The sequence below is a fragment of the Calliphora vicina genome, chromosome 3 (assembly GCF_958450345.1).
Source record: "Calliphora vicina chromosome 3, idCalVici1.1, whole genome shotgun sequence".
Taxonomy (NCBI): Eukaryota; Metazoa; Arthropoda; class Insecta; order Diptera; family Calliphoridae; genus Calliphora; species Calliphora vicina.
In genome coordinates this window covers 9,274,688-9,297,264 of record NC_088782.1, presented here as the reverse complement: position 1 = coordinate 9,297,264, position 22,577 = coordinate 9,274,688, and the positions used below count along the sequence as shown (strand labels likewise).

General features: G+C 31.2%; 2 protein-coding genes across 4 annotated transcripts in view; both read left to right on the top strand.

The window, feature by feature from the left end:
• Positions 1 to 22,577, top strand: part of drpr (draper) — a 55,830-nt gene that overhangs the window by 26,576 nt on the left and 6,677 nt on the right. For 2 of the 3 annotated variants that reach the window (XM_065506568.1, XM_065506567.1), the window contains exons 2-7: positions 15,436 to 15,919; positions 15,992 to 16,193; positions 18,298 to 18,461; positions 18,534 to 18,665; positions 21,204 to 21,450; positions 21,529 to 22,568. In XM_065506568.1, the coding sequence (XP_065362640.1) occupies positions 16,066 to 16,193; positions 18,298 to 18,461; positions 18,534 to 18,665; positions 21,204 to 21,450; positions 21,529 to 22,568 (1,711 nt within the window). In that variant the 5' untranslated portion in view covers positions 15,436 to 15,919; positions 15,992 to 16,065. The remainder of the gene's footprint in view (positions 1 to 15,435; positions 15,920 to 15,991; positions 16,194 to 18,297; positions 18,462 to 18,533; positions 18,666 to 21,203; positions 21,451 to 21,528; positions 22,569 to 22,577) is intronic. The other variant, XM_065506569.1, reaches the window with a different exon arrangement.
• Positions 6,214 to 11,321, top strand: Gcna (Germ cell nuclear acidic peptidase). Its single transcript, XM_065505523.1, has 6 exons — positions 6,214 to 6,329; positions 6,416 to 8,845; positions 9,051 to 10,124; positions 10,208 to 10,400; positions 10,483 to 10,740; positions 10,807 to 11,321. Exons 1-6 carry the CDS (start codon positions 6,257 to 6,259, stop codon positions 11,057 to 11,059), a joined length of 4,281 nt encoding a protein of 1,426 aa, XP_065361595.1. The 5' UTR covers positions 6,214 to 6,256; the 3' UTR covers positions 11,060 to 11,321.

The window sequence follows — 22,577 nt, the reverse complement described above, 5'->3', positions numbered from 1 at the left end:
CGATTTTTGATCTATATATGGATTACTAAGTCATTAATATAGACAATATGGATATCTAATGATAGATATTTCAAAGTCCATTGTAACGATGTAGATAAGGCTATAGTAAGTTGGACCTACAATGGGTCAAAATCGGGAAAAATATTTTTTGACCCGAATTTTTTTTTCATCAAAAATTTTTTTTTGTCATACATTTTTTTTCCAAAAAAAAAAAATTTTAAAAAAATTTGAAAAAAGCTTTTTTAAAAAAAATTAAAAAACAATTTCGAAAAAAAAATGTTGCAAAACAATTTAAAAAAAAATTAAATTTTGTTTACCTAAAAATATTTAAAAATATTTATTTTAAAGTATAATTTAATAGCTCTCTTACTTGTTGATACTCAATTTAATATATCAATTGGAGATACGATCAAAGTGAAGAAGAAGATTGGACTAAACTGTTGAAAATGTAGGGGTAGGGTGGACCATGATCTCATGCTAACAGTAATTTGGGGACGTGACGGCCACTACTAAACCTGTTTCAACATCCTTACCTCAATTCTGCCAGAATGATTCTTGTTTTCCTCGACTGTATCATTTCGGTATCTGCTACAGACAGTTGGCGGCTTTCAAGTACGACATCCATCCAAATATGGTATCCTGTGATTACAAAATTTATGGCTCTATAGTTATCTTGTTTAGAACAAACTGTGATCATATGGATTCTGCATGTATACATATATGCAGGTCCTGCCTCTGAGATACCCTGGAAGTAGCTATTGATCGGGAGTTTATTTGAAAACATCATGTGACTCATTAAGGCCCCTTTTAGACAGTTTTGCATATTTCAAGTAGAATCTTCGATCACATACCTTTGTATCCTCGTAGGACCTGTGTGACACGTCTCGTGAAAGTTTGTAACTTTTATCTGAATATAGATGACCTCTCCTTCCATGACATCCCAGAAGGATCCTGAGAATACGAACCTTTGGGGTGATACAATAATAATACATTGCACAATGTGTCAAAAAGCCAAAATTGCGGCAAAAATGTTTTCCAAGGGATCTACATCATAAAACCTTATCTTTTCTAATAAACCTCCCCCCTACCAACTCACCAAAGATTTTCAAAAAAGATCTCAATCTACATTCTCATATCACTTTCCACAAATACCATTTCAAAAAAGTTGCTATCAAAACCCAAACCCCTCCCCTACTATTTTTATAAATTCCCCTTTAACACAAAAAGAATTTTCAAAAAAAATTCAATTTATAATCTCATAGCACTATCTACAAAAAGCATTTCTTCGGTTGTTTGGCGTTTTCTTGGGGCTCCGAAATAAGTAAATTTTGGGTAAGCAATTCTATTTCGCTATCGTTATAAAATTTGCTACATTAAGCTCTTTATGTCGTCGAAGTATTAGGAATTGAACCGTAATTTTTTTTTCAAAAAGCGCAAGTTGAACATTTGAATTTTTGCCGCAAAAATTGGAAATGTGTAAATAGGATATCCATAATTATGACGAAAGTCATTATTAACCACTCAGTTTTTACTAAAGTAGAAATATACTTGACTGATATGAAACCGAAAACTGAAACTAATATATCAGATTTCGAGTTCGACAGTTTAAAACAAAATCTATTTATGAATTAGCAAGAAAAATTTGTGCATGAACCATTGCGTTTCAAAAAGTACCGCATTTATTGTCCCTCGGAAGAAAAAAAACATATTTATTCACTCCTATCGCAAATAAATACTTCACATGAAATATGTTCCCTTTTACTTTTTTCGTTCATCAACTGTGTTCATGTGAAAAAATTCCCCATGTTGTAATTTTTTAGATGGAATTTTGTAAACAATAAACAGTTGTTACGAACAAAATTAACTATTGTGAATTAGAAGTTCATGGAAGCATCAAGATAGCAATTTTCCCTTCGAGGGAAATGGATATTTATTTCATGGGAACAAAATTTCACATGTTATTGCCGCTAAAATCGTAAATCCATGAGTGGCAAGGGTATATAATAAGTTTGTCATTCCGTTTGTAATTTCTACATTTTTCATTTCCGACCCCACAAAGTATATATATTCTGAATCGTTATAGATAGCAGAGTCTATATAGCCATGTCCGTCTGTGTGTTGAAATCAACTTTCTGCATCCCCCAAATAACTTACACGAATGATACATTAATATCTCCGAAATTCTTCCGACTCGGTTGCTATTTAAAATCGAGAAAATCGGTCCACAAATGGAGATATAAGGAAAAAACCAGGACAACCTCGATTTTTGACCTATTTTTGACCCATATCTGGATTACTAAATCATTAATATAGACAATATGGATATCTAATGATAGATATTTGACCTGTGCAACGACGTATATAAGACCATAGTAAGTTGGAGCTACAATGTGTCGAAATCGGAAAAAATATTTTTTAACTCGAATTTTTTTTCACCAAAATTTTTTTTCACTAAATATTAAAAAAAAAATTTAAAAACTAAAAAATTTAAAATCTAAAATTTAAAAAAAAAAAATTAAATTTAAAAAAAAAAATTTTAAAAAACAATTTCGAAAAAACAACTGGAAAAAAAATTAAATTTTGTTTACCTAAAAATATTTAAAATTTTTATTTTAAAGTATATTTTGATGAAGGGTATATAAAATTCGGCACAGCTGAATATAGCTCTCTTACTTGTTTTTAAATATTTTTGTAAAAAAAGTACCAAAAAGAGGGATCAATACATCCCCTTATACGTTCAAATTTCTAAAAAGTTCCAAAATCCATTTGAAATTTTTTTAGAAGCACTACATTCCATTTAAATTTAATTTCTGGGATATGGGATACAAAAAAAAGTAAAATGTAGCAAAACTCGGTGTTCGCCCCTTTTATCCCAGTTTTTACCCCATTAAAATTCAAATTTCCAAAAATCCCTTCTTAGTGGATCTATACTACGGGAGAAGTACCTACATATAAAATTTTAAGACACACACATTTTCAAAAGTTCTAAATTAGGAAAAATATTTGTATGGGAAAATTTGAAAATCGGCTTCACGAATGGATTGAATGGGCCTAATGTGTTCTTTTAGGTGTCTAAAAACATCTTCACAAAATTTTCTTTCCAATGAAACCGGATTGGAGCTAATCGGTTGGATGATTTCAAGTCTATGGGGGACATACATAGGTATGTGGAAACATTTTTTGTGTTTTATATACATACATACATGATATGGATTTAAAACAATTCACCTGTTGTTTTACAGTTTTTGAAAACAAAAAGATTGATCGTCAGCTATTTATGTATATTGTACACTCCTGATATTCAAAACTCTGCCAGTTTAAACCCTATTTTGACGAATTGTTAGCTAGTCATTTCTATATTCCAAATTATTTCCACATTTGGCGAAGTAAATATTGCAAAAATTACTGCAAACAAATTAATTTCTGTTTTAGTTTATTGAACCATTAATTGAAAAAAAGACGTAAAATAAAAGAGAATTCTTTGTTGTGACACTTGTAAGCAGAATAGGGGAAAATAAAAAAGAGGTGCGGCGGACATTAATAAACATAGTATTTATATTTAAACAATTGTTATCAAATTGGAGATATAAAATGTATAATTTTATATATAAAAAAAAGTATTTTTATAATATTTTGTATGATATGTATTATATGATTAATAAATTCTGCTAAAGTGCAAGACAAAACGAGACGGGACTCAACAAAAAACGCACAAACAATTTCATGGAATAATACTTTATTTAGTAATTTTGTTGTTTATTTTTTTTTGTGGAAAATGGGGGAATGGTACTTGAGTTTATTTATAATTGAACGCATTTCATTGTGTGGAGCCAAACCACTGGACGGATGGATGGTCGCTCGGTCAAGTAAAATGCTAATAAAGATTAGTAACAGTAACACGGCATCACAATAACAATCACGAGCATCTCCATCTCTTCTCTATGATCATAATGAGGTTCATGAGACTGATCATTATAATCATTTAAAGCGGAAATGTTTGTGCATTGTTGTTGCTGTTGTTCATTTGATTTTCTCAAAATTCTTTTGTGGTTTTTCTCTACATACAGATTTATTTTGTTGCATTTCCGAGATTTTTTATTAAATTAAATTAAAAACACCACTTCACATAAAATTATTTTATAAACAATTAAATTTTGTTTATAAAATTTGCCCAATAATGTACAAGCTCTTTAAGGCCGCTGCAAATGCATATTAAAAAACCAAATAGGGACAAAACTAACAGCACCGGACAGCTAAACAAAATTAGAGCGAATAGCGAGAAATCATTACATTTGGCCAATATCAGCCACCACAATAAACGTCTGGTTAAATTACGAAATATAACACGTCTCTTCCACAAAATATTGCCCAACAAGGCCAAACGTTTACAAAATAGGGAAGTAATATAAAAAATATATGTTAACAAAACTGTTATAAATTTCCACCATTTTGTAAATCTGTTATACCAAGTACTTTCCATGAAATTTTCTATTTTATGGGATAATGTTGCTCTTAATTCGGGTTTTAGAAATTGTTGCATTAGATATTGTATTAGACGCCAAGCTAAAGATGTCGTCTTATTCTGAGCCTTTACTGAGAATGTGGAACGTCTTGTTGAGTCTTTTGGAAATTCTGTATCACTTTCCGTGTCTGCCAAACGGAAACGTTCCAATTCGTATTGTTTGTCTTTAAACATGCTCCTATCACCTTCATAGTTGCCATTATAGCAGATTATTGAGTGCTGGCATCTGAAATTAAAAGATATTAAAATAAATTGCATGGTTTCTTTGTTCAAATTTGTACCGTTTTCGGTTGAGAGTTATGCGAGATCTGCCGCTGCTGGGTGGTGTTGTGTTTTGCGTTAGCGAAGGCACGAAATTTAGACCCTCGAGATTTTGTTCCATTTTGTTATATTTTTACTTTTAGTTTTGTGATTTTTTAAAAGTTAAACAAATATTTTTGTAAAAATATGTAGATTTGAATGTGACAGTATTTTGAGTTTTATGAAAAAGTGTTTCAATCCACATTGGGGGAAAAGACAGTTTATTTTTTTTGGATATATTAGGCTAACACTGAACGAGTCGATTTAACGAAGTCTGTCCGTCCGTCTGGCTGGTTGTCCATGTAAAATTGTGAGCGAAGTACAGATCGCATTTGTTTCGGACCAAAGGATGAAGCCTATTAAAATCGGTCCATTATTTTACCTAGCCTCCATACAAATGTACTTCTGAAATAGATTTTTTTGTCATAAAGGGCTCCTGCTCCTGTCAACAGGCATCTGTCAGTTGACTCCTGTCAAAACTAATATGTAATTTTACATGCGCAAAGAGGAAGTGTTGTCAGTTTTACAGTACATTTTTTCTTTTTAATTTATCTAAAAAATTTCTAAGATTTATACTTTTTGAAAATCTAACTTTACATTAAATATTTTAAATGGAAACAAATTTAAAAAATTGTTGATACTCATGTTACTTGGTCCATCCAAAATACGCCTATTTTTATGTAAAATTCCACTTTAGGGCAAAAATTCTCAAATCGCATAGTCTATATCAACATATAGTAATCCATTACATACATACATATATGGCCCAATATGTTCTTAATTATTTTGTAAAGGGTTCTGATTACGCCGCCCCTGGTATGGATGGAAAAACTAAAAATCCGCTTTTTGGACTTTTTCAAAACTTTATTGGGAATTGCGTGATTCCTAATAACAAATTTTAAAATTTGTTTTTATTTTTGCATTTTCAATAGAAAAATCTATATTTCATTAACAAATATTCATAAATAAAAATCTTAAAAAGAATTTTTTGTCATATTTCTCAAAAAAGTATTCCATGCATTTTTTAATTGTCTAAAGTTATATTCAATTTTTATGTTTTTTACGTGGCAAATTAATTAGAAGATAAGTTATTAAAGTTTCAAAAGTCATCAAAGCTAAGATTTACATAATTTCCTATACAAATATAAATCACCTTTTTAAATTCAGAGAACATACATTTGAATTAAACGGTTGTTCTAAAATACAACCCTTCTGGGCTGTGTTTAGTGAGTATTTTTCTATTGCGCTCCCTAAAATATGCTTTACATTTTGAAAGAAACATTCAACGGCGTTCGTATTAAATATCATCGCCTTTGATTTCCTAATTAAAGTGAAGCGTGCCTTACATAGTGATCGACTTTGAGTTTCATTTAAATAAATTAAAAGGAAGCCTTAAATTTAAAATCGTTTTGATGAAATTTGTTTACCGATAAAATGGATCCCATACCAAGTTATAATTTATTACAAGCTATAGATCCGACAAAAATTAAACTGCCCATTAGTGATCGTAAGTTTAAAAACAAAGTGAATTTCAAAGAACAGTGTTTTACCAACTGAATTTATTTCCTTTCTTTTGTGTATGTATTCTTTAAGGCTTTGCTAAATTAACATTGTCTTCCAATAAAAAGAAACAACAGCAGCTAGCTGAAACTGAACAGCAGAGGCAACAGGAAAAACGCGATAGTGTCAGCAGAGATATATCAAAACAATTTGAAGAGGAACAACAATCAGGACAAAATCCTTTATTACGTAGTGAATCTTCTAAGGAAACTGGTGGCCATGATTCAGTTAGTGCAGATGAGGAGGAGTTAACCATGGATGCTTTGCAAGTGTCTCTAGATTATGATAATCCCACACAACTGCAGGAAGATGTAGAATTGTTATCACAACAAATTGCTTCAATGGCTGTGCAATCTAGACCGATTTCTTTGTCATCCGGTTCCACGTGCAATTTAAGTGAACACTCTCAGTTGGTGTCCACTGAAAGTCAACGTTCTAGCATTAGTTTGGAAAATAATATACACATTGTACACAATATTCCCATAAATGTTAAAGAAGCTGTTGATCAAGAAACCGTAGCAATTAATTTAAACTCCTCAAATAATAATGAATTGGAAAAAGGCTATGAAATGACTGATGATGAGGAGGAGGAAGAGGAAGATGAAGCAATTACCATATCAGATACTTCTGAAAGCCACCATGAGCAGGAACCAGATGTAATGGCCACTTCCAGCTTACCCTCAACTACTTTAACATCTGAAAATCTTAGACTTCCCAGCCTTACTGATAATAAAGCTGAACGTGTGGCGGCCTTTCTAAGAGATGTTTCTGTAGAGAGACGTGTTATGCTGGAACAGGGTCACATAGACTTTAACGATACTATAGATCAGATGATAAGCAATAAACAAATTGACAAAATACAAGAAACACTAGCAAAATCTCATCAAATTGCATCTGCGGACACAGAATCAATGACGCCTGATGTAGATGAAGAAGTTACACCTAAATCTCAGCTAGAAAGAGAAAAACGTCTTAAAGCTTTAGAAAAATCATTGGAAAATGAGCAATATATTGACAATAATTCTGAAATTTTAACCGAATCTGAAGAACAAATATCTCCCAATAGCAATGACAAAATAAAAAATGTGCACAGACTGGCAAATGACGAAACTCAAGACAATACCGTAATGTCGGTCCCTGATGTGGAAAAAACTCCCAAAGTTCTTTCTAACCTTCACAGGAGTCCTAAAATTAACCACGATAATGAAAATAATGTGTACAGAATTGCCAATGATGAAACGCAATGTAATACTGAATTTTCTCTGACCGAGGATGTAAATGAAAGAACCCCCAAAATTAATTCTAACCTTAAAAATAAAACTCCTCTAAATAAAGAAAATTCTCGTAGATTGGCCAATTTGGAAACAGAAGAAAATACACAGCTGCCTACTACAGAAAATAAAGATACAGATCCTCATAGGCTAGTTAATGATGATACTATGGCAAATTCTTTAATCAGTAATTTTAACGATATGCAACAATCCATAGTCTATAATAACACTCGAGATTATAAAACACCTGAAAAAAGAGGAGATTACAAAAATATTTCCTCTATATCTTTACACTCGACGCCACAAAGTTTGAACGATTCTGGCCATAAACAAGATTCACTTATTATAAACTCTTCATCCGAAAGTAATGATGCTAATGCTAGTGCGCCAGAACATTCCATAACCATTTCAGAAACTGATGATGAAAGTTTTAAAGAAAAATCTCCTGCTAAAGGTGATAATTCCGATAACAAGAAGCTTTCCAATAGTTTTCACCGGGAAGAGTCCAGCGATGATGATTCTGAGTATGATGAACAAATTTCTCAAATACAAATGTCTATGGCAAAGATTAATATATCGGCTAAAATCAATATTAAAATACATATACCCAACACCACTTCCACAGAAACTAGTGAAGATGATGAACAAAGTTATGAGAAGAAAAGAAAAAGTCAACAACAAAATGTAGAATGGAAAGATCATGATGATGATCACAGTAGTGAATCTAATGATCAAAGTAGGGATTCCAGTATCGCTGAGAAGACATGTAAACAAATGCAATTAAAACCTCTAGCTGCTGAACAACAAGCGTTCGATGATGATCAGAGTAGTGATTCTAATAATCAAAGTAGAGATTCCTGTATCGCTGAGAAGCCATGTAAACAAATGCAATTAAAAGCTCAAGCTCCTCCTCTTGTGGATGGAATAGAAAATTCTCCAAACAAATCCTCTGATTCTGTGGAAATTGTCGAAGATGAAAACTTTCTAAAGCAAGCTCATAAAATTCTTACTCAAGTATATGGCGAGTCGTGGCAGACACCCGATGTTATGCGCTGTAACCCAAGCAGCGATAAAAATTGTAGTAATTCCAAAACGTCTTCGCTAAGGAAGAATGAGATTAGGAAATCCAAGGAAAAGAAGTCTAACCATAAAGTAATGGTGGAAGAAAGTATTTTGGATGATTTTTCATTATGTAAGTTTCCCGTCGAAGCAAATCCATGTAAATTTTTTTTTAAATTTAAAAAAAAGAAAATTTTTATTTTAATTTAATTTTTCCGATTTGAAAGAAAAACTTTTTGTATACATCTTTTTACTATCATTAAAATCTTACCCTACATTTTTTTTAAAAAATTCCTGAAACTAATTTAAATTTATAACAATCATCTATATGAAAAAAGTTCGCCGAAATATTGTCAAAACAAATTTGGATTCCACACGGCTTGCCACACCGAAAACAGCCAAACAAAACAAAGAAGTCTCTACAGAACCGAGGAATTTTAAAAAACCCTTTAAAAAAAATGAAAAGGCGGATACAAAATTCATGCCACAAACCGAAAGAAAAGCAATTCGTACACCCGTGGCTAAAGTTGTCGTCAATAAGGGTCGTGTCACTGACGGTAGATGGCGTCAGTTAATTGATAATGATTCGAATTCTGAAAGTAATAATGCTTCGGACGACGATGATGCCGATGAATCATGGAGTAAAAATGCTTCAGAAATAGAGCTGGACAATTCGGATTCAGATTTTGAAAATTCGCCAAAACCCAAAGCTAGAAATAGAAAGACTAATACCACCAAACGGCAAGGACGCAGCGATAAATCTGATATATTAACGAAAAAACTAAATAAATCCAAAGAGGGTGAAATAGTTTATTTGGATTTGTCTAAGGAAGAAGTTGAAGTACAGGATGATGTGCCCGAAAGTCCACCAGCAAATCATGATGTTACCTTTGCCTCACGTTTACAGGATATTTTAAAGACTTGCCGACATGAAGACAAGGCCAAATTGCCCTCGTCTAACAAGAAAACCAAAAGAAAACTATTTACGCCCAATTTTGGAGATGATGATGAAATTGATTTGCCTGTAGAAGATGCTGCAACAAAGTATAAAGAAAATACCCCTAAAACAATTAATAGAAATATAGAGGAGGGTGAGATCTTAGATGATAAGGGCTTTTGTCCGTTTGATAGTCGAGGTCGGCCAAAGGCTTTAGATTTGGTTAACAAACAATTGGAATCGGTTAAAACGGGTAAACCCATTTTTCAATTGACCCCCTCGCCTAAAAAGAAAGGATCAACTAAGAAAACTGATAAGAACGCCAACACGCAAGGTGGCGTTACACCCAAAACAAAAACAGATAATGAGGCTAAATTTAAAACTCCATTAACAGTGAAATCTAAAGGGCCGAAGTCCTTACATGATCTCTGTCAAACCCCGGATTATAAATACAACTTTTTAAAATCTTTAGATGGTAAATATTTGATTTGAAGGCTCTTTTGATTTTAAGCAAAGATTCTTAAACATACTATTTCTTATTTTGTTTTGTATTATTAGTCACCGTTAGTAAAACCTTATGCCATCCCGATGCCTTGTACTATCGTGATAATTATCGCACCAAGAAAGAAGATCTATCCAAAATACTTTATGACATGTACAATGAAAAATTATTTAAGAACCAACTAAATGTGCCTATAACATGGAATAAGAAACTTTCGAATACTGCAGGCAGATGTTTGAATAAAAAGAAGTAAGGCAGACAGACGACACTCATTCTAAAACTAAAATACAATTTATTACAAACCTATTTTCTCAAAATCAAAACGTTTTAGGTTGGGCTTAAGATCCAGTGTTATAGAACTAAGCGACAAAGTGTTGACAAGTGGCGATCGTTTGCGTTGTACTCTGATACATGAGTTGTGTCATGCGGCCACCTGGATATTTAATGGTGAAGGTGGTCATGGCAGTACCTGGAAAGAGTGGGCTCGCCGAGCAAATGCTACTTTTCCAGAAATACCCAAAATTGGTGTTTGCCATCAATATGATATAGAGTATAAATACACGTACAAATGTACTTTATGTGCCGCCAAGTAGGTTTTACTTTGAGTCCTGTAATTTATATTGCAAAATTTATAATATTTCATATCTTAATTTAGATCCCATGCCCATTCCAAATCAAAAAAAGTGGAAAACATACGTTGCTCCTATTGTCATGGTGCTATTGAGGTTTTCCTCAATAAAAAGGATAAGGCTGGCAATATTATTCCCACACCCGTTAAAGAAGCCACTGGCTTTGCCAAATTTGTCAAGGACAATTACAAGAAATTCAAACGTGATGATCGTAAACATGCTGATGTTATGAAATTGTTGAGCAGTGAATTTGCTTCCCTTAAAGTTGCCAACAATTAATAATGAATGGACTTTTATTTTATAGATTTAATGTATTTTAGTTTTAGTTTTAATTTTTTTTCTGTTAATGTGAGTAATGAGACTTTCTTTTGACGTATTTTTAAAGCTAGAAGCTGGATACTTTTATTTTCAAATCTGTAGTATTTAATGTTCTATTTTTTATTTAATTCATTTTTTTTTATTAATTCTTTATTTACATAACTGAGCCCTTAAGGGCCTTATATGGTTAATAAAAGCTACTACCTATATATAAAAACTACAATTAACTAGTCTATGGTCATTTAGTCTATGGATACAAAAATCCTTACAGACTAGAAACTTAAAACTAAATTAACATTTATAATAAATTATTTAATTGGGATTTAAAAATATTATTGGATTGACTTATATCTAAATATTGGCAAAAGGTATTAAATAACCTAATTGATTTATTAAGAGGTTCATTTCTGGCATAATCAGTTCTATGCAAATAAGTATGAAAAAATTGAAATTTCCTTAGAGATCTCTGAGGAACAGAAATATTAATATTATTCAATAGATCAGGGCAATCTATGGTACCACAAACAATTCCATGAAGGAATAATAAAGAAGAAATGTTTCTTCTAACTTCTAAGGACTTCATTGAAATCCAGATACATTTGTTTTCATAAGAAGATATAGGAGTTGAAAAATATAAAGAAGAAAATAAAAATTTTAAAAATTTAATTTGCATCTTTTCAAGACGATTAATATGTGTGCTAGCATTTGGACTCCAAATAAACGAAGCATATTCCAATATAGATCGGACAAAAGATGAAAACAAAATCAAAGTTAACAGCATTTCGCTTGATAAAACTTAAAAGAGAATATGATCTCGGAATTATATAGTTTAAGTGACTTACAAAAGTTAATTTATTGTCAAAGACAACACCTAAATCTAGGATTTCATCAACTGATTTCAACATTTGATTCTTCATAAAATAATGTGTAATTAAAATATGACGACATCTGTGGTAAGTCATATGACGACATTTTTTAAGATTAAAAGGAAGCCCATTACTTTCAGACCAGACAATAATTCTATTTATATCATTCTGTAAATCCCTAAAATCTTGAATAGTATAAATAGGCTTAAACATTTTTAGATCATCCGCATATAGGAGAAATTCAGAATTGAGAAAACAATGACATATGTCATTAATGAAAATATTAAAAAGTAATGGACCTAAAATGCTACCTTGAGGAATTCCTGATGAAGGAATAAAATATTCGGAACACATTCCATCAATAGAAACTATACAATATCTATTGGATAAATAATGACGAAACCAGCTTAACATTTGAGAATGGAAACCAATTTTTGACATCTTTAATAATAACAAATCATGAGGAACACTATCAAAGGCTTTAGAAAAATCTGTGTAAACTGCATCAACTTGAGCACCTTTTTCAAAATGCGATATACAAAATTTAGTGAAAACCGCTAAATTTGTGGTAGTGAATCTACCCGGCATAAAGCCATGCTGTGAAGTAGAGAAATATCTTTTTAAATGACAAAAATATTTTATCATAAACTATATGCTCAAAAACTTTAGCTATATTCGTCAACTTAGAAATTGGTCTATAATTCGAAATTAAATTTCCATTTTTGAATAAAAAAGCCTTCTTTTAGTGAAAGATTAAACATAATTATACACTACACCACCATAGTGGGGAGGGTATATTGCGTTTGTGCAGATGTTTGTAACGCCCAAAAGTATTAGTCTAACACCCACCTTAAAGTATACCGATCGACTTAGAATCACTTTCTGAGTCGATTAAGAGTACAGGTCGCAATTTTGAAAATATTTCGATCAAATTTGGTACATATTACTTTTTCGGCCCAAGGACCAAGCCTATTGAAACTGGCTGAAATCGGTCCATTATTTCACCTAGCCCCCATACAAATGTCCCCTCGAAATTGGACTTTATCGGTCATAAATGTTTAATTTATCTATGTATCTACACAAATTTCGCTTCAAATAAGTTTTATATATACAAAATTCATGTCACCAAATTTTGTTACGATCGGTCCATAATTAGTCATAGCTCCCATATAGACCCGCTTCCGAATATCACTTTAACTTGCATAAATCGCTTAAAAATCTTGGTATACACACAAAATTCAACATAGTTAACTTTAGTATAGACATAAATAATAAATCATAAACCCGATTACATTGGTATTCTCATAAAAACCATCACAGGGGTTTACTGATAATGAATTGATTCGATTTGGGTTAATCATGTAGAAGTTTTACATTAATGTGGTTATGAGATCATTGAACCTGTAAAAGTGCGATTAAACTTTAGATTTAAGTAAAATATTAATATTCCCAGATCCAATTTTAAAGCAATTTCGATATTTTTCAAGCTCTGAATTGTTAACAAATTTATTCGCATTAAAAATAAATTGTAATGCACTATAGCTTAAGAATTCGTGGAAGTAACATTAACTGAAGAAATTCTACTCAAATGCAATATTTAATTTACTACCGGATACGAATTGAGTATTATAAAATTTGAATAGGCATGCTGAATGAAACTATATTTTTCTTATTCCATCCGAAATATTAAATATTTTTTATTTATAAAAATATCTATTTGTATAAATATGTCCATACAGTGGTTGACAAAACAATGGAAACATTTTCAAATATTTCATTAGTGGCCTAAAATTTGAAATATTTTTTTAAAAAATTTTAACATTTCTGTAGTATTTTATTTGTATACTTTTATTAACTTAATTTAACCAAAAACAAAGGACATAATTAATTAAATTCTAAAAATGAGAAAACAAAATTAAAAGATTTCTTTATTACGCCATTGACAAAATAATGGAAACTTAGGTATTATTTTAATAAATATGGTCTAAACTTTGCAATAACTCAATATTTTGTTGGGTATCCCTTATTTTTTATGACTGCTACACATCGACGATGCATTGAACCAATTAAAGAGTCAATGGTCTCCTTTGAAATATTTTGCCATTCCCTTATAACCGCCTCCGATAAATCTTCCTTCCTGGTGTAATTTTGGGTCCTTATTTTACGATCTACAATTTCAGATCTGGCGATTGGGCAGGCCACTTCAAAACACGTACCTCGTTGGATTGTAACCACTCGGTTACAACCCTAGAGGTGTGTTTCGGGTCGTTGTCGTGTTGGAATCTCCAAACTAGGGGCATATTTTCCTCAGCGTATGGATACATAACATCGTTTAATATGGTTCTGTATCCTATACCTGTCATGGTATCTTTTATAATATGAATTGGGCCCATACCTTGCCCAGAAAAACATCCCCATACCATAATATTGTCTTATTTGTGTACTTTGGATCTAATCTTTTTCCATTTGGTCGTCTTACAAATGTTCTCCCATCACTGCCTCTTAAATTGTATTTGGATTCGTCGGAAAAGAGTACAGTATTCCATTTCTGTATCGACCAGTTTAAATGATCCCTGACAAATTGTAGACGAGCAGAACGGTTCTTTTTAGAAATGAGTGGTTTTTTCACAGGACGATAGCAACCAAGACCAGCCTCATTTGCCCTGCGACTAATTGTTCGGGTACTTATTTCTAATTTTAGGCTATTAACAACCTATCGAGGAGTTATTTTTGGGAATTTCTTGAACTCTCTCGCTATTAAATTAACTTGTCTAGGAGTAGTCTTACGAAGTCTTCCACCTAAATGTTGAGATTTTACAGAACCGGTCTCACGAAATTTCTTTATAATTTTTGAAACTGCTGATTTATTTATTGAATATTTGTCACAGATACTTTTTTGTTTTAAACCAGCTTTAAAATCGTTAATTATTTTATTTTTTAAGTCTTCACAAATCTTAACTTTAGCCAGTTTCGTTAACAATTATGCGAAAAACTTAGAAAAAGAAATTGTGAAAAATTACCAGAATTTTAAATTAAAATAACTGTAAAAAGGATGCTATTTACATCCTTCTTTTAAATATTATTTTCGTTTTACACTTCTTTCTTGCAGAAGTTTAAAAGTTTCCATTGTTTTGTCAGTAGCGAAATAATATAATATAATTAATTATGTTGTTTGTTTTTCAGTTAATTTATATAAATAAAACTATACAAGTAAAATACTAAAAAAAATTTTATTTTAAAAAAATATTTTAAATTTTGGGCTACATATGGAATATTTGGAAAAGTTTCCATTGTTTTGTCAACCACTGTATATCTAAATTTCACTTTTATTTAGCGAATCAGAAACTTTATAATTTAGATTTATTATTAAGGTTTATTATTTCTTACAGTATTTAGCTTGTTTTACATTACTTTAATATAAACATAATTTAATAATACATAATAATAATACTTTTTTGCTTTTCTTTGCAGTTTGTTTATCGTTTTGATATCGCAGTATATGTAGTATGTGCGTACTATAAGTATGAGACGAAATTTCTTATAACTACAATAAAAAACTGAACAAAAATTCTGCAGCAAATTTATAAACTACTTCTACAAAACGCTCCTAAGTACCAGGCAGGCTTGTTTGTATATGAGTGTGATAAAGAAAATTGAACCTACAAAAAATAATAATAATAATCATTCCATGAACTATACAACGAAATAAACAAGCGGCAGTTTTTGAATTCTCATATAAAAAACGACTAAAATTTCAATTGAATCATCAAGAAAACAGCAGTTAACATATTTTACACAAAGGAATTAGTCTGTCTATGTATATGTAACTGTTTGTTATTATTTTTTGGCATATGAATAAATGGCAAATATACAGATGCTGTTAAAAATTAAATTATGTATTTAATACATACGAAATATTTATTTTAAATATTGTAATTTACATACATATGTTAAAGTAAGTTTTTTAATTTATTTACATACATTTAAATTTTTGTTAATTAAATCTTTTTTCTTTTTTTTGTTTTAGCACTGCCTTTTTAAGGGCTTTTTTGAGCGAAACGCCAACTTATCATAATCAAATAATTATTGTTAAATAAAAAAATGCTGAGCATGAATTTGTGTCTACTTTTAAGTTGCAGTCTTTTGACTGTAGCCTTGGTATCGAATACTGTGGCCGAACTCTATGATCAGGATATTAAGGGTCCCAATGTTTGCAAAAAGAAGGAAGTGTAAGTAAACAAAATATTTAAAATACATAATTTCAAAATTCAAGAGCTTAAACGAAGTTTAAACTTATACAGTCTTATGCAAAAAAAAAACTTACAACATGCTTACAAATCGTTGTTAAAATAAATTCGATAAAAGTATATCCAAAAACGAAGATTAGCTTAAAACACCTGTAGTAAACCATTGTTAAATATATGAAATTTAATAATGATTCAACCCTACTTTAAACCTATTTTAAGGAATTCTTTTTACTTTTTATCTTAAAAAAGAGGATTTTAAAGATAAATTTGGAATAACAGACGATACTATTGCAATTGCTAAACACATTTTCCACTCCGCTGGCGAATAAGTTCCATTTTAATAGTATATGATTTTGTTTGATATTCCTCCGGCAGTGAACTATGTACATGAGGTTCACAAGTGAGTTTTATTGTCATTTTTGTCATTTAATTTTAACCTGCAACGCTATGTAGTAATAAAATGTGTAAACATTGTGGAAGAAGGTCCACACAATCTAATATACCCACTCCGGAATTATAACTGTGTGTTTCCACATAGAAATTCATTAAATTTTGTTAAAATTTAACAAAATGTCAATAAAAATAAATTAATAAAATAAATTACATATATAATAGTGATGTTTATTTTATCACAGAATATTCGTCATTTGAATACTTTTAATAATAATTGAAATTAACTGTATAAAAAAGTTTGTGCATTAATAAATTTTAGCTTAATATAAATTTACTAGAATCAGATATAAATTGTTTCTCTAAAAATTAGTTGTTATCTTCAAAAATTTATTATTACTAAAAACAATCAATGAAAAAAGAAAATTAAAGAATATTTTATCCTAATTGAAAGCAACACTAACGAAAAAGGGTAAATAAATGAGAAGCATTGCCAGCTTACACAAAAATCATTACATTAGTTATTAGCAGGGAAACCAGAAATATGCTCTAAAAAAAGGGTTTTAAGCGCTTTAAATATGCAGTAAAAACTCTAAAATATGCTCTTAAAATTTAAAAAATATGCTCTTAACAATACAAACTTTTATATAATTTTTACCCAAAAAATATACTTTTATTTAAAAAAAATCAATAGCGGTATTCACAATGTAGAGTACTTGGCCTGGCAATGTAGTAAAAGAGCACAATAAAGTAACATAAATCGATGTCTATTGGATCTGAAAACATTTGTATACATAGAAAATGTTCTTTCGACATCAACTGATGTTATAGGAGCAAATTTAAAAAACAATATTTCTTTAACACTTAGAACGGTTAAGTTTGAATTAGAACTAAAATTTGATATTTAGATGGCGCTATTATTAAAATTGTGCTTGTTTTATATTAAAACAAGTAAGAGAACTATATTCGGCTGTGCCAATCTTATATACCCTTCACCAAATTATTCTTCAAAATAAAAAATTTAAATATTTTGAGGTGAACAAAAATTTTTTTTCAGTTTTTTCATTTTTTGGATAAAAATTTTTTTCGAATTCTTATTTTAAATTAAAAAAAAAAATTTTTTGTTTTTTAAATTTTTTTTGTGAAAAGCCATCTATTTTTCAATTTTAAACAAAGGAAGTAAAAACCTGTAACACAGCAGCGAAAAATAAGTAAGACAAAATTTGTTTTTGATAAACTCAAAATATGCTATTAAACAGTAAAATATGCTCTAAAAACGCAAAATATGACATAAATATGCTCTTAAAACAAATATATGCAAAAATATGTATTTAAGGGTAAAATATGCAAAAATATGCACTAACAAATCGATGCCAAAATTCTTAAATAGTTCTGAAACGTGTAAATATCTTATCCATGTGCTCATTAGACTCACCAGAAAAAACATGCATTTGCATATTTTGGTTTCCCTGGTTATTAGCCTTTAACAAACGTTTTTGCATACAATACTTTTATAAATGGGTTTTAAAGCTAAAGTGTTCGTTAACAAAATTGTGTTTTAAATCCACAATAAGGTTTTTTTTGCATAAGACTGATAATGTTTTAACTAGCGGGTTGTTTAAAACACAAGAATTAATTCTTTCGAACCTTTGAGTATTATTTTTTTGTTGGTAATAATAAATTTTTGAATTTTCAGATACCCCGTTGAAATAGTTACAACTGAATTACAAAATTATCAAGTGCGTGGCAACATTTGGTGTTTCAATGTGCCACCCAGATGTTCAACTTACACCCTAAAGCAAAAGGTGGTCAATAAAACAACAACCCTAACCAAAGAGCGCATTGTTTACGATTGTTGTGGTGAGATTTAAAATAAGACATATGTATTTCATTTAAATCGATTTTCAAATTTATTAAAATTTCTATTTGTAGATGGTTATAAATTGAGTCCCACTGGTAGTGGCTGCGTAGCAGATTGTAAAGATAAATGTGTACATGGTGCATGTGTAGCACCGAATAAATGTAAATGTGAACATGGCTATGGAGGACCCACTTGTGATATAAGTTCGTATAAATATTTTGTATTAACTTTTCTTAATTTCTTAATCGTTTTATTGAAACAAACACTTGAAGGCCTTCAATTTTGTATTTTTGCAGTTAATAATTTTAATTTATGTTTGTTCTTGCTTTTTATTAGTAATGTTTTTAAAGTTTATTTTGAAATGAAGTTTTTTTTTTGTTAATAATTTTATTTAAAGGCTTTGTTTTTATAACATTATATAATAATAATAATACTTTTTTAATGAAAATCAGTCGTCAAACGTAAACAACAAAAATTTAAAAAATTTTAACCTAACTGTAAACTTTGCGAATTTGTGTTTTTTGTGAAATTTAAAATTAGCGATATACTAAAATTTGCTTTTTTTAAATTTTTATTCGAAATACTAATGAAAATGAGATCCAAATTGATTTAAAATTTAGCACAATTGTATTTAAAAATGTAACTGTACTCAATCAGATATGACTAAGATGTGATAAATTTGCACCTTTGTTTCATAAAAACTCTTCCAAAATTTAGAAAAAATACGTTCATGTTATAAAAACAAGCCTTAATCAATTGATGGTTATAAGTTGAAGATGACAATTTTAAAATTTTTGTATGAAAAACTATAGATGGATCAGAAACTCTCCTGTCAAAGACCTAACTCAGTTGTCATAAACCTAAGTGGTGAGAATGTATTATTAAAAAAAAACTGTGTGAAAACTAATTCCGAAAATAGATGGCGTCTTTTTTAAATGCGGTTTTTGTTTTGAATAACTTATATGTAATTTCGAAGGGTACATATCTGTTATTTATTCTCTCTTAGTTATTGAACATCAAATCGTAAACAACATTTTCGGTTTCAACGATGATTTGTTCGGTTCAGAGAAAAGTTTGAAGACCAAGAATTGGTGACATTACTCCATGAAGATTGTTGTCAAACTCAACAAGAGCTTGCAAAATAATTGGGTGCTACTCAAGCAGCAATTTCAAAACGTTTTCGAGCAGGGAAATTAGGCACCCGATACGAATTGAAGCCGAGAGACCTTGAAATACGATTTTGCATGTCCGAAATGATGTTTGTATGCTATAAAAGAAAATAATTTTTGCAACGAATCATTACTTGCGATGAAAAATGGATACATTACGACAACCCGAGGCGTAAGAGAATGTGCGTGAAGCCCAGCCAACCAGCCGAATCGACACCAAAGCTAAATATCCATAGCGCTAAGGTAGTGCTCTGTATTTGGTGGGAGCAAAAGGATCCTATCAATTATGAGCTACTGAAATCTTGACAGACCATCACAGGGAACCGGTACCGAATGGAACTGATTCGTTTGCAGCGATCATTGGCCGATAATCGCCTAGAATATACGGACACACATGAAACCGTAATATTTCATCATCACAATTTTCGGCCAAATGTTGCAATACCTGTTAAAAACTATTTAGATAGAAGAGTTTGGGAAGTTTTGCTTTAACCGCTTTATAGCCTTTAGCTTGCCCCGTCCGACTATCTTTTGTTTCGATCGATACAAAACGCTCTCTCTGCGATACGCTTCACTTTGAAACAGAGTATCCGATTTTAGCTTGCTTTGTTCTTGGTCTCAAAAGATGAGCAGTTCTTTAGGCTTGGTATACATATGTTTCTGGCAACACGATGGGAAAAAGTCATAGCTAACAATAGCCAATATTTTGAATAAGTTTAAATTGCACAAATGTTTCAAAATAAAAGCTAAAAAATTGAAAAAATTCCGTCAATACCTAGAGCGGAAACTGGCAAAAAACTCGAACAATAAAATTACTCCAGAAAATGCAACCTACCAATGTTGTATTTGTTTTTACATAGTTTTTTTTACTAATATATTCTCACCACTTAGGTTTTTAGCAACTGAGTTAGGTCTTTGACAGGAGACAATCAAATATTATTTGAAAACTGAGTGATTTTCATACATAAATTTGGAAATTGTATAGTGGCGTTCTTAAAATAAATGGAAATTAAATCATCATCAACTTATGACCATCGATATTACAAAGTCAGTTTAGTTTTAATATTAAATTTGCAATTATTTTGAGTTTAAATTTTAACAACAAGCTTTTATATTTAAGCTAAATAATACAGTTTTCTTAGCTTTTACTATTAGTAGTAGTAGATTATACCTTGTAGCTATTTGCTTATCAAAAGTCCAACAATTGGCTTTTTGCTTTTGAAAATTTTATTTTTTTTAAAACACTTTTTATGCATTTCACACCAACCTCCCAAATTTATAATATAAAACACAATACACGCCCACACCTAACTAGATTATATGAAAACCGAAGCACAAATGTAATTGTAACTAATAAAACCAAAATGGCCTTTAACCCCAATGTGGAGCTGTGAATATCTACACAAAAATTTGAAAAATTCAAACAGTGTATAAAATTTGTATGTCTAAACAGGACGAAATTCAAATAAGCTCTATCTAACATTTTAAGTAGCTGCAAAGAAGGATATAACAAATTCAGAAAAATAATTGTATGTAAAATTTATTTTAAAATATAAATGTATTCAAAAATAGATTGTCCAACTGGCTATTGGGATGTTGATTGTAAAAAACAATGTGATTGTTATAATAATGCCACATGTGAACCCTACACGGGTGCCTGTCAATGCGACAAAGGATATACGGGAGATAAATGCCAAGACAAATGCCCCAAGGGCTATTACGGTGCTGGCTGTATGGAGGAGTGTCGCTGTGAGAATGATGGCAGTTGTCATCATGAATCCGGTGAATGTATTTGCACGCCCGGTTATACGGGACCATTGTAAGTTTTGTTTGTGAGCAGTGTTATGTGCGATATTTATTATTTAACAACTGTTTTTATTTAATTTGCTACGAAAAGATGTGAAGATCAGTGCCCAGATGGCAAACATGGTGCTCAGTGTACTCAGGATTGTCGCTGTCAAAACGATGGCAAATGTGATCCTCAAAATGGTGAATGTTTGTGTCCGGATGGTTGGACTGGCGAAGTGTGTGCCAACAAATGTCCTATCGGCACTTATGGAGCAAACTGTGAGAAACCCTGTGAATGTTTTAAAGGTGCGCCCTGTCATCATATAACCGGCAAATGTGAGTGTCCTGCGGGCTATATGGGTGATCGTTGTTTCGATGAGTGTCCCAGTAATTTGTATGGCCTAAACTGCACCCAGGAATGTAAATGTTTAAATGATGCCACCTGTGACAAGGCCACAGGCGTTTGTAATTGTCGTCCTGGCTGGTCGGGTGAAGATTGTGGCGAACGCATTTGTCCCGCCAATGAATATGGCGAAAACTGCACAAAATCCTGTGAATGTGAAATGCAATTCACTGAATTGTGTCATCCAGAGAATGGTAAATGTCTGTGTCAAGTTGGCTGGAGTGGTACATTGTGCAATAGACCTTGTCCGTTCCTGAAATATGGCGCAAATTGTGAATTGCATTGCAACTGCAAAAACAATGCCAAATGTAATCCCATCAATGGCTCCTGTATATGTGCTGCTGGCTACAAGGGCGATTCCTGTGATGAACAATGTGATGATGGTTTCTATGGTCAAAATTGTGCTCATAAATGTGATTGTAAAAATGGTGGCAAATGTGCTCCGGAAACGGGACAATGTTTCTGTACGCCCGGCTGGAAGAATATTAAATGTGATCGTCCGTGTGATTTGAATCATTATGGCCAGGATTGTAATAGCGTGTGTGATTGTAGGAACAATGCCGCCTGTAATCCCACCAATGGTGCTTGTACCTGTGCTGCGGGCTTTAAGGGAGAGAAATGTGATCAAAAATGTGACTATGGTACATTTGGTATGGACTGTGGCCAACAGTGTGAATGTGATTTTAATAATACGATCGCTTGTGAGTCGACCAATGGCAAATGTATTTGCAAACAGGGATGGGGAGGTATATAGT